Source organism: Alexandromys fortis, unplaced genomic scaffold, assembly GCF_014885135.2.
Source record: "Alexandromys fortis isolate MF-2015 unplaced genomic scaffold, M_Fortis_MF-2015_v1.1 scaffold_8_9099976_23576923, whole genome shotgun sequence".
NCBI classification, from domain to species: Eukaryota; Metazoa; Chordata; class Mammalia; order Rodentia; family Cricetidae; genus Alexandromys; species Alexandromys fortis.
Window position 1 is genome coordinate 6,985,737 of NW_026067899.1, and position 12,902 is coordinate 6,998,638.

Sequence of the window (12,902 nt, forward strand, 5' to 3'; positions counted from 1 at the left end):
TTGTGAACATCAACATTTTTTACTGCATAAAATATATAAAATTTTGTGTACTGACTTGAATACATACATTCTTATAATGTCTTCATTGCTTATAAGCATTTACTAAAAACGTTGACAAAGATTTCATTATAAAACTTTGGCTTTAATATTTGATTGAACGTTAAATATTAATAAGTCTGTCTTCTGTCTAGATCTAAATTTCCCTGCTGTATGCAATGCTATTGATCCATGTTGGAGCAATTTTAATTATGCAGCAAATAGATTATCAGTCTCAGGGGACCCTCGGATACATACAGGATTTTAGTTTTATGAATGAACATCATTGAGGATCTGAAAAGTAATGTAGTTACTTATGACAGAGTTCCATATTTAATGGGTTTAATCCAGTTACATCAAAATAGGGAGACACTTGAATGAGTGCCAATAATTTTGGAATTGGTAGTATGTCTAAGTAAGGATGATTTTGATATTCTTTACTGTTATGTTAGAGCTAATTGAGGCAATAGTAATATAAACAAGAAACGTCAATGACAATCTGTAGTATTCTCTTACTTACAACTGACCGTGTGCCTGGAATGATGCTAAGCTCTTAGTGTGGTTGATCTGATTGGTTCTATTAGAAGAATAGTATGCTTTCAAATATTTTTTTTCATGAACAATTGACACCCTATTACAAGGCAAACATTCTTTAAATACAAAACAACATAAACATAGATATTATTATTGTGCACGTTTGATAATGTGAAAATAAATACTTTAAAACACAATGTAAAATATTAGTAACACCACATATGAGCCTTTGTCCTTTTTGGATATAAAAATGTGCTTAATATTTTACTATCAAGTATTTTAGCTGGGTGGTGATGATGCATGTTTTTAATCCTAGCACTTGGGTGGCAGAGGCAGGCAGATCTCTGTGAGTTCGAGGCCAGCCTGGGTCTATAGAGTTCTGGGATAGCCAGGGCTGCACAAAGAAACCCTGTCTCAGAAAACTAATAAAAATAAAACAGTTAAATAGAAACAAACTTAAAAGAATTTTGAATTTGCTGGGCAGTGGGGGTACATGCCTTTAATCCAGCACTCTGGAGGCAGAGGCAGAGTCAGGCAGATCTCTGTAAATTCAAGGCCAGCTTGGACTACAAGAGCTAGGTCCAGGACAGGCTTCAAAGCAACACAGAGAAAGCTTGTCTCATAAAAAAACAAATAAAATAAAAAAGAATTTTGAATTTAATTTAACTATTAAAGAAACAAATTGAGCTAGGCCCGGTGCATGGCTGTAGTTCCAGATACTTAGGCTTCGACAGCAGGATCGTAAATTCAAGACATACCTTGGCTATCGATTGAGTTCAAGTCCAGCCAGGATGACTTAGTGACACTCTGTATTAATATGAAAATTGGAAAGAGGGCCAGGAACATAGCATAATAGTTGAACACCCATCTAGCATGAATAAAACCTTAAATTCAATCCCAGGGATCATTAAAAAAACAAAAAACTAAAATTTTTCTTTTCTTAGAATTAGTTTTAAAGTTTTAAAGTTAGGACATAGCATTAGTGAGAAGGAAAATTTCCCACGAGGAGAAGAAAAGGACAGAAAGAACCTGTTTGCTGAAGAAATAGAAGCCTTGAGTAATGCGTCACTCTGGGTAGCGCCACAAAGAGTTTGTTGCAGAAAATGACCCACAGCATAGCTATTTAATCCCCATGTTACAGAACCAAGAGTTGTGGTCAGCTATTCTAGATATTGCTCTAGATGCATTTGTGGAAGTGTCGTTTAAGTAAATAAATCGTGTTGTAACTGTGGCTTTAATTTACCTTTCAGAAAACTGTTCGAGTAGTGATCAACTTTAAGAAAACCCAGAAGACCATAGTGAGAGTTAGTCCCCATGCACCGCTGCAAGATCTTGCTCCCATTATATGCAGTAAATGTGAGTTTGATCCCTTGCATACAGTGTTGCTGAAGGACTACCAGGCTCAGGAGCCCCTGGACTTGACGAAGTCTCTTAATGACTTGGGACTAAGAGAGTTATATGCCATGGATATCAGCAGAGGTAAGCAGACTTTTCCCCTTTCCCCACTTAAGCGATTTGTGTGTGTGTTTGTGTGTTGTGTGTTTTGTGTAGTGTGTATAGATAGGTGCTCCCAGCTTCATAACGCCAGTGATTTAATGGACCAATCATCTTATGGATGGAAAGAGGCTAAGAAGAAAAGAAGTTGAATAGAAGTATAGAAATAAGTAAATCAAACCAACTGTGCAATTCAACTTCATAGCAGTTACTAAAATGGGAAGAAAAACTCACCCTCTTGGCTACCATCACATTTTAGATTTTGGTAGCTTTTTTTTTTTTTTCTTGTGGTCAGGTTTCACCAGGATGCTTAGCTTGGGCTTAATCTTCTGAGCTCAAGAAATTCTCCTGTTCCAACTCATTCAGTAGTTTAGGATGACAGTCTCGTGCCACCATGTCCTGCTTTGGGTGGGGTTTAACTTACTTTCTTGTGCCTTTGGGATTTAAATAACTCCTGTGCCAGCCCATGGCTGTTCTAATGAAGGGGTAATGTAAGGGAAGACTTAATCCAGTTTTGTATGAGACGTTTATTGAATTCTTTACTTAGGTCAGCACCCAGAGTGAACTTGCATAGAAAAGGAATCATAAATACCTCCCTAAATTTTCTAGATAGCAGAGTTTTCGTTCGTACAAAGAGGGGGATGCATCAACATGTGGAGGTCTCAAATGAGATTGATATTCACTCCCCCGCCTCCCCATGCCTGGTAGACCAAGGCAGCTTTAGATATTCAGTGTGAATCTCTTTCATTCGGGGAAATTGAGGGTGCAGTGGAGGACACAGTTAATGCACGCTGCACAGAGAGTTTCAGACATTACTCTGAGGGTGTGGTACAGTGTAATCCTCAGGCTACTGTTTTGAGTCAGTGATGTTTATAGTTAACGGACATTATCATCACAGTCACTTCCCCTTTTTTACTCCCTCTTGCTGTAGCCCCCTCTGTCACTGCCTTCCGTAAGTCATCTCTCCAAGGTAAGATACATGAATCAGTAAAGTTGTAAATTATAACACAGAATTGGACCGATTAAAACTGGGATTCTAATCTTATTTCCTTAACATTACTAACACATATATCCTGTAAGAGATTTTAACTGAGAAAATCTTGGGTGTTTAATTTCCTAAAAAAAGAACTTACAGGTTCCCTCTTTTGATTTCCGGTTCTAATTATAAGAATTTCACTTCAACAGAGTGCTGATCAATGATGTCATTCTAGAGCTGGCCAAAATAGTATATAGATCTGTAATTCATTGCTTAGGGGGTGTTCAAGGGTTCCAAGTTCGAGGCCAGCCTTAGCTACATACATTTTTTTTAAAGAAATCCCATACACTAAAAACAATATAGGAAATGTATTGTGCAAAAAGTGTGGGAAAATGAATTTGTTCCTCTCATGGGGGGGGGGGAATGGTTTGGGTAGGAGCCTGCTTGGACGCAAGTGTGGATGAATCCTCGGGTGGTTCCGTGGAAGGGTCTGAGCCGCTTCGCACAGAGCAGAGAGGTGGGCATTGCTCTTGAATCACAGCATTTTTTTCCCTTTAGTCACCATTTTTTAGTGAGAATTTTATAATAGGATGAAAATTTCATGTTAAAATTAGCTTTAAAGGCTTATAAAGGCATTTAATACTGTAGTATAAAAAGTGTTTCATGTTAAACTTCTGAAAGGAAATACATAAAATGTTTCATAGTGATTTGCTTTGAGAGGTAGGTCTGTGAGCAAGTTTTTGTATTTCTTTGTTATAGGATTTATAACGATTATATATATTACCTTCATTGGAACAATTTGATTAAAATTATTTGATAATAGAATTTAGGAATCTTTTTTTTTCCATTAAAAAAGAATCGGCTCAGATCTCTGATATGTCTGATTGTTATTACCCAGCCTAAAAGCAAAACCTTGTTAAACTGCATGTTACATGTTACCAGGCTTTTCTCAGTAAGCCTACAGGAGCAAGTGTGTGTTGATTTATTCTTGGTGGCTGTTACAGGCTAGTCTAATCAGAGGAGGTAAAAAAATTCCTATCTTAAAATATACCCTGGAAGAGACTCAGAAACTAGGCTCTTTAATTCTGACGCTCCCTTGGCTGTTAACCCAGGGTGGCAAGTTTCGAGGGAGGGTACCTTTATATGTCTGCATTCTACTTCTGGGATAGTCGGGAAATAGGGACAAATTATCTTTGCTTCCTTCTAGAAGTGATGCTTATACTTGGCTTGCTCCTGACCACGTTCCATGATCTTCTTAGGCTCAACTTCAAAGTGTTTAATAAATTGATTTCTAATGTCCCTTCTAGCCTGGCCTTCAGTGTATGGGGTTTTTCAGAGGCTTAACTGCTGTGAACAGAACCCACCACGACTGGACTTGTGGAGGCAGGAGAGCTCATTTTACAGTGTCAGAGTTCAGCCGGTCAGTCCAAACCCAGTAGCTGTTCTTACCCCCCTGACTTCGTGGGGTGTCAGCAAAAGCCTTCAGACTGAGTGTGGAGGGACTTTTATCTCTCTCTAGAATCAGGAAGTTGCAGAGCTTGAGCCAATTTCCTTAATAATGGCAAGGCTTCATGTGTCTTAATGTTTAACTCAGTGATCTGCACACAGCTTTAATTGAGGAGGGCTGACCTGCTGTGTATGTGGGGGTGCCAGATGTCCCAAAGGAAGCATGATTTGACATATTCTGACCATACTTGCTGAATGGGTCCATGAGTTCCCAAGTTATTCAAATCTGGGCACTTGCTTCCTTAAATGTAAATAGAAAGCTGGGCTTTGTTTTGCTTTTGTTTTTATTTGTTCCACCGCTGGTAACCTATACCAGTGGGGAAAAAATAGCTCAGAAGGAAGCTCTTCTTTCCTCCTTCACAGAGGTGTTCTTAGAAGTAAAGCATATGAAGACCCTTTAGCCTTGCGGCCCTGCCCATGCCTTCACGGTTCCTTGTCAGCCTTAGGAAGGCCCTCGTGCAGTGTGCCCTACTTAGTTCGTGTTGGAGTTATTGGTGTTTGAATTTTTGAAATGCAGTTTTCCTTTAGTGTGTTACTGTGACCGATTGCACTAATACGTATTGCGATATTAGCTGCCTGCCATACTTTCCTTCTCGCTGCTGGGATATAAAAACGCTGTGACCAAAAGCAATGTGAGAAGGGAAAGGTCCTGCTCACAGTCTGTCATTAAGGGAAGCTGAGGCAGGAACTCAAGCAGAGCAGGAACCTGGCGACAGGAATTGAAGCAGAGGCCATGACTTTCTCATACAACCCAATATCACCAGCCCCGGGATGACACCACCCACAGGAGGTTGGGCCTTCCCATATCACTTATTAATTAAGAAAATGCTCCACAGACTTGCCTACAGGCAATCTGGTGAGGGAGGCCTTTTCTAAATTGAAATCTCCCCCGCTTTTCCAGACAACCATAGCTTGGGTCAAATTGACACACACTTCCAAAAAAAAAAGCAACCAGCTCACTCTCTCTGCTTCTCTTCAGTAGTCTGGACATTGTCACCATTTGTTTATTGTTTAAATACTTATTTAAATAAAATCATTTAAGATTGTACATTTCCTTCTAAGTCCCATTTAAGCTTTCTCTCAAGTTTTTATGAGAAGTGCTTTGTTTTAAATATCATTAAAATTGCACTGTAATTTGCATAAACCTCTCACGTCTTTGTGGAAGAGATATTTTCCACAGGCCCCCCCCCCTTTGAATTTATAATTCTTTTGCTAAAGACAGCAAGTCCTTTGGCTCCAAGGCTCATCTCATAGTCTCTGTCTTCCAGGATTGGCCCCATGCACCCTGTGGGTATAACTTCACCTACTTTTTTGTTCCCGTCAACTGACTATAAATCAGAGACTCGACAGGCTTGGGTGAGATCATTTGTGGCCAGGATACTTCATAAGCACCAAATGATGCTTGCCTGTAGTTCTAGCTCTGCAGGAGGTGGAGGAGGAGAATTGTGTAAGCCGAGGGCTGCAAGGCCACCCTGAGCTACACAGAGAGATCCCTTTCTCCAGGAAAACAAAACACTTTTGTTAAATAGTGGTTTGCACTTCCACTTAGAGACACATGAATAACATCGCTAATCATCAGCCTTTGCTGTGTGCGCCTTAAGGAACTGAGAAAGGGTACTAGTCTTATGCAATCCTCCTTTTAGCTACCAGCATTTCTTTGTTTAATCTTGTGTGTATGGATGTGGAGGCCCAGTGGGATACCAGCACAAAAGTGTGTGCGCTATGACATGCATGGAGCAGATTGTTCGTTGTATGTATTTCACCTCATTCGGGACAGGGTCCTTACTGCTGTGCATGCCAAGCTCGAGGGCCCACGGGCTTCCCGGGATTCTCCTTTCTGATTCCCATCACACAGTAGGAGTGCTCGGATTATAGATGGGTGTTCTCTCCTTCAGCCTTATGAGGTTTCAGGGAATCCGAATTCAGTTCCTCATGCCCATGTGATATGTTTCACTATATAGATATTAAATTGTCTTACATTTTGCCAGTCCAAACCATTATAAGATGGCTCCTAAGTCCTTTGGTATGATTCCCACTGGTCTGTGGTAGCTTTCAACCTAACATGACGAGTTGTTTGTATCTCCTTGCTTTATACAAACAGCAAATCAGCTAATTCAAAGCAGCAATGGTTCCTTTCAGTTGGATACTGTATTGGAAGCATACTGGGGCACAGTGGCCTTGGTGCTGGCTTGGCCTTTGGTTATAAATCCTTTCCGTTGACATTAGGAAATAGGCTTTTTTGGGGGGGTGGGTGAGAGGACAGGATTTTAAAGAAAGATTCTGGATACAGCCTTGAAATTTGATGCTCGCCATTCTAACTAATGTTCAATTTTAGCACTGTTAACCTTTACGGCCTGGTAATTCTGGCTTTACTAGAACTATTAGGTTAAGAAAATAGCATGTATGAGACATTATTTGGCCCATTCTTCCTCAGTACCTGGGGGAGATTGCTTCTGGACCCTTGCAGTACCAAAATCTGTGGAAACTCAAGTCCTTGGTTAAGAATTGCTTAGTGTTTGCAAATAGCCTATACCCACCTTACCCTCTCCTATGCCCCCACCCCCTCCTATGCCCACCCACCCCTCCTATGTGTTAAGTCATCTCAGGATTACTTGTGACAACCAGTACCTTGTAAATGGTCATTATAGTGGGTTTTCAATCAGGATGGATGGCAAGGAGAAAAAAAAATCTGTATGTATTCAATACAGGTTTAATTTTCTTGGAGAATTTTCCATGTGCGGCTTGTTTGGTTCGCTTGAAGCATACTTGCCTACATGGCAGCTGTAATTATAACGGCTCATGTTTTTGAGAGTGAAATAACACTTCATGGCTGTTTAGCTCTGACAAAATTGTAGCTGAAATCAGCAGAAGGACAGGCTGGGTGGGACAAGCATCATGGGTAGCCTTCTTACTTTGCTTCTGGAATGCTGGTCTTGATGCAGCCTGCGGAGTTGAATTTACTGTCCAGCTGTGCCTTGTGGCCCTGGCTGTGTGTCTTCAATTCCTTCAGCTTCCCTTCCCTCTGGTCTACTGCGGTGACTGCATTCTTTTGTCGCTTTGAGAATTGGATGAGGTATATGCTGCCTAGCGAGTGGCTGTTACTGGTAACGTTTATCACCAGAAACGCCTTCAAAGGGGAGACGAGAAAAGAAACATTGGAAATGAACATTACACCCATGGAACAAAGAGGAAATGGTTTTTCATCCTTTTTCAGAGTCCTGCCAAGTATTGCAGACCCCAGACATTGTGAAGGAAAAGGAAAACCGAGGGATTTTCAGCTTTTTTCAGCGTAGTAAGAAAAAGCGGGAGCAGGTAAGCATTCTCATGCAGCGTGTTAAGACTCTTACCAAGGATTTTTAAGGTGGTTTTTATTTAGATTATAAACAGCCATTGCCTTCTGATTCTCCTTTAGACTGCCAGCGCACCTGCGACCCCGCTAGTGAGCAAGCACCGTCCGTCTTTTACAAGGTCCAACACCATTTCCAAACCCTACATTTCCAACACACTACCCTCGGAAGCGCCCAAGAAGAGGCGCGCCCCGCTGCCCCCCATGCCCACGTCACAGGGCGCTGTGCAAGGCCAGGAGAGGCGAGCTTCGTGCGTGGTGAGATCCACAAGTGTGGACGATGCTGACAAGGTGTGCTGGGTTTGTTTGTTTGTTGTTTGTTTTCTTTTTCAGGTTGATGCACAGAGGTATCTTTTTCTCTGTCTAACTTGTCCTTCACACAGACTACTGAGAGAGAAACAGTAGTGGAATCATTACTGACAAGATTGATAGAAAAAGGTCATGGATGCTTGGGCCGTAGTTTGAATAAATGTCACTATTAAGAAGCTTCCTTCCTAAAACTGTTGCGTGATCTGTGGATTTCATCTTGCTTTACTCCGTTCTCCTCTACACAGGTGGCATGTTTTAGCAATGAGATGAATATCTTCAGTACGTACCTTTTAAACAACCAAAACAGCCACATGGCTCTGTATGTTCCATTTTGGGGTTTCTAGCCTTTGGTATCTTCAGAGATTCTCCAGGGGAAATCCTAGTGTCTACTTGATCTATCAATGCAATTTTCTCTTTTTAAAAACAAGCCTTTTAATAGCATATGTTACCATTTTACTTACATTGTCTATCCAGAGGGGATGATGTACATTTAAACCTTTATCTCTGTTTACAAAAAATTGTTTATTTTAGTACGGGTGTGTGTTGTGTGTGGCATGTAGAGGTTAGAGAACAATGTGAGTGTGTTCTGTCCTTCCAGAATGTCAGTTCAGGGATTGAACCTGAGTCATCAAGCTTGATGGAAGGCGCCTGTTCCTTTACCATCTAAGCCACCTCGCCAGACTACCTCAGTTTAAAATAAAAATATTTAATGCTAAGGTTTCACTGAATATATCTTTTTATGAGATCGATTTTCCTAAAAATATCAACACCTCCCTTGCTTTATTCAGTGGAGCATAAATGAGATTTAGGTAAATGTGATGGGCCATAACACCATCTATGCTATTATTTATAGTCAGGTAGAACCATTTAAATGACGTGAACAACAAAATGTATTTTGAGTTACTTAGACACTGAGAGGTGCTCCAATATTGAAGTTGAGGGATTTTATTCCCCCTGTTGGATGGTTAGCAACTTAGAGAAATGAACTCTTTTAAAAACTTAGTATTTTCTTATCTAAGTTAGTACTGTGGCATAAAAATATCATCTTACAAAAACAGTGGGGTGATTACTCCCAGCCCTGAGAGAGTCACTTGATGACAAAACTTGCAAGGTATTCATTCTGTATTTGGACGGTGGTTCACAGAAAAGGAGCGCTCTGTGTTTCATCCCAAATGCGTTTGGGAGCACAATAATTGGGTGAAAGGCTCCATTCGAATTCCAGAATGTCAAGGATAGAGCATGCTTGGGCTTGAGCAAGAACCAAACTACAGCTGGGCAAGGAAGAAAGGACAAGGCTGGTCCTAAAGACTCCCTTTTGTGTTGTAGCCCCTTTATACTTCTTTATAGGAACAAGAACCTTTCAAAGATTAATTGCCTTAAAACTAAACTCTTATATGCTCGTGTAACTTTCGAGCTAGCCTTGCCTTTGTACAGAAGTTATGTCTATTCCAGCCATCTTCATTTAGGCCATCCCAGGAGCTTTCTGTGTGCTTCCATTTCCAAGGAGTCTGGATCGTCTAACTAGCGTCTGCCTCTTGCATGTCTGAGCCATGCCACCAGCGACCTCATGGAAAGAAAGCTGGTTCCTTTGATTCTCACCCTCTGCTCTGTGACCACCTGGTGCCCTGTGTTAAGTAAATTTTTCTTGTATATTGCCTTTGGCAAATTACACATCTTTTTGCAATTTTCCATTTATTTTGTCTTTTGATCTGGAACATCTGGGTAGTTCTTTGATGTATTGTTCAACAGGAACCAGAATTATTTGTTTTTCCCCAGAGGAGCTAAAGAACCATTTTTTTTTTGTTTATTCATTACCAAAATCCTTAATGATTAAGCCGGGGCTATGTTTGCCTGTGTGTGTCTACTCATGTACACACAAGAACTCATGCCTTCTTGCGCATCTTGGCACTTACCTACTTAGACTCATGGCTGGATTTTATGCAACTAATCACCCGTCATTTTTAGCTCTTTCTTCATCTTGGTAGTCTTTTTTTTTTTTTTTGTTAAAATACTATTCCTGTCTTTATTCATGACCCATTTTCTATACTGGTCATACTCGAATCTATGATCTTAAGTCTACTTACTCTACTTGTTAAGAATGGCTATTTTGTTGAATTCGTGAGTGGATTTCAGCCACAGTGGATTGAATAATGCCCCTCTAAGAGTTGTATTGAGGTCCTGATTTAACCAGGTGCAGATTCTAAGGTTTCAATTCCACTAAATGGCCGCTGGTGTGAGTATTTTACAGGCCTGTGGCTCCTCCCCACTCCCCATTGTTCTTTTTTCAGAACCAACCCATGTGATCTCCTATCGTTTCTTCTCACGGTGCCTTCTGGGAAGAAGGATTCTACTTCTCTGGAAGCCTGCTTCCATTTTGCTTGCCTGCCTATGACCCTCTGCCTCTCTTTATTAAGCCCTAATGCTTGTAAACATGGCGTAGAAATAGAGGGCATGCATATGGATTTCAGTTTGGAGCTACCGCCATCTTGTTTTAAGTTGGGCCAGAATGCAAAGGCTAAGATCCTTTAAAAATGATTCTCATAGCATAGAGACAGAAGAGAAAGAAGGCCATGTGCAGACCCAGACCAGCCTGGGGTTTCTGCCATACAGGAACACTGGAAGCCACCAGAGACTGCAGTAGGCAAGGGCAGGGAGCAGGTCTCTCCCTTTTCTCTGATTTCAGACTTCTGGCCTTCAGAACCTGTTTTAAGCTGTGCGAGTTTTTTTTATAGCATCCCTAGGAAACTACTATGCCAGTTTTGTAATTCTGATCTTCATCTTCTTGCTGTTAGATCTGAACACATAGATACTTACTGACTCATCATTCTATGTAAATCAGCACTCTGACATGCAACACCGTTTTTACCCTGTATTCAGAAGTTCAGAATCATCTCAGAGTATGTCTGTCTTATAGTTTTCATGTCTATTAGAGACCAGGCTTTCATTTATTCTCATAGCGTCTCCATTCCCTCTGATCAAGTCATTACCACAGCAATCCAGGGTAGAGAGTCAGAAGCAAACCTGCTTGCCTTGTCTGCACATGGCCCTCTGTGGCTGGCTGGCGCATTTGTGTTTCTTATCTACCACTTCCCAGGTTACAAACTATATCGATGATCATTTATTGGGTCTCAAGTTCATCTATTGACTGATTATAATTTTCCTTTTAAACCTCTATTCGTTATCAATTTCAGGACCCTCTGAACTCTTAAGCAGGACATTTGAGTCATTGTGGCTCATGGAAAGTCTCTCTTCTCATCCTTTCAGAATGGAATGACACCTGTGTCCTCTGTAGTCCCAGTTCTCCACAGAGTTGATTCCTAATGAAGAACGCTCTAAGAATAATTATTGCCTTCTCTGAATTTGTCCTGTGTGGTTTAATTTGTGTGTGGGCCTATAGATAGGATACTTACATAAATCATAATTAACTCTTGAGTTAATCTTGTTTATCTTTAAATACTCGTGAAGTTCAGCAGAACATGTCTGTCGATGAGTGAATGTTATTTTGTTGCTATTTTGTTTTAAATTTTAAGTAAATAATACAAGATACAATAAAATATTATACATATGCTTGAACAATTTAGTTGAAATTTTACCAAATGTTATGTGTTTAGTCACTGAAAGTAATAACAATGACATATAAAAACATAACAGAAAGAAAAAAATATGTATGGCCAAAGCTTCTATTGCTTGTGATGCAGTACAAACCACAAGGGTGCGCTGTTTAACAGAAGTACAACGTTCTAATTTTTCCATTTTGACCCCCAAAGCATCTTAAAAAAAAAAAAGGGAAATGTTGAAATGGTTATATCATGTTATAAATTCTTATTTTGTTTGGTAAAGCGACAGGAAAGTAAACTAGAAAGATAAATATTAGTAATACATGAAAAATATTTATAATGGATGTTTTCATTTCAACCTTTGGTTCACTTTGGTTCCCTTTTAAGTAGTCACTGGTCTAGTGGTTACCTTTGTTAGTCAGTGCTTACTCTAAATGTTTCTGTTTTTGAAAAAAAAAGTATTAACCATGTTTCTTCGACTTTTGGCTTTCCATAGTTAATAATTTGCCTCATTCTTACAGGACATTTCTCGACATTGGCAAACTGTGGCACTTGGGTAGTGACTCTGGAATTATATTACATATATATATGTGTGTGTGTGTGTAATTCTGGACTTATATAATATTATATATATAGTGTATAGAATTATACACTATAAATGCATGTTATTCTGGAATTATAATTTATATAATGTATGATTCTGGAAATATATAATATATATATGCTGAAATTATTCACATAATGGTCTGCTGGTTTTCAGTATAATTTTGACAGTTGCTTGTGCTCTTCCCAAAAGCGATTATTAAAGATCCAAGTTAACAAACACTCTTTCCTGATCTTTGTGGGCTTTCAGCATCGCACGTTCCATCTAAAGACTTAAGTTTGACTGAAGCTCCATTTAAGTCAGGGCTATAATGTCATATTTTATGTTCATAAATTTTTCTGTACTCTTATGCATGATATTCAGCCCCATGTAATTTTTTCCGTAAAGGTGAATGAATAATATACATTCTATGAAAATGTTCATTTCAAAATGAATTTTCAGTTGGAAATTTCCTAGCAGTTTTTCCTGGAACCATCTGAATGTTTTATTAAGCAGGCTTTTTCCCTAGTGATTTGAAATCTCATTTGTGATATAAGGTAT

At 39.7% G+C, this 12,902-nt stretch overlaps 1 protein-coding gene across 4 annotated transcripts in view; it reads left to right on the forward strand.

Moving 5' to 3' along the window:
* The window catches only part of Cobll1 (cordon-bleu WH2 repeat protein like 1), a 146,131-nt gene that overhangs the window by 89,205 nt on the left and 44,024 nt on the right, over positions 1 to 12,902 (forward strand). For 2 of the 4 annotated variants that reach the window (XM_050122204.1, XM_050122214.1), the window contains exons 5-8: positions 1,821 to 2,049; positions 2,996 to 3,034; positions 7,761 to 7,858; positions 7,959 to 8,183. In XM_050122204.1, coding sequence (XP_049978161.1) covers positions 1,821 to 2,049; positions 2,996 to 3,034; positions 7,761 to 7,858; positions 7,959 to 8,183 — 591 coding nt within the window. The remainder of the gene's footprint in view (positions 1 to 1,820; positions 2,050 to 2,995; positions 3,035 to 7,760; positions 7,859 to 7,958; positions 8,184 to 12,902) is intronic. The other 2 variants (XM_050122212.1, XM_050122221.1) reach the window with 1 other exon arrangement.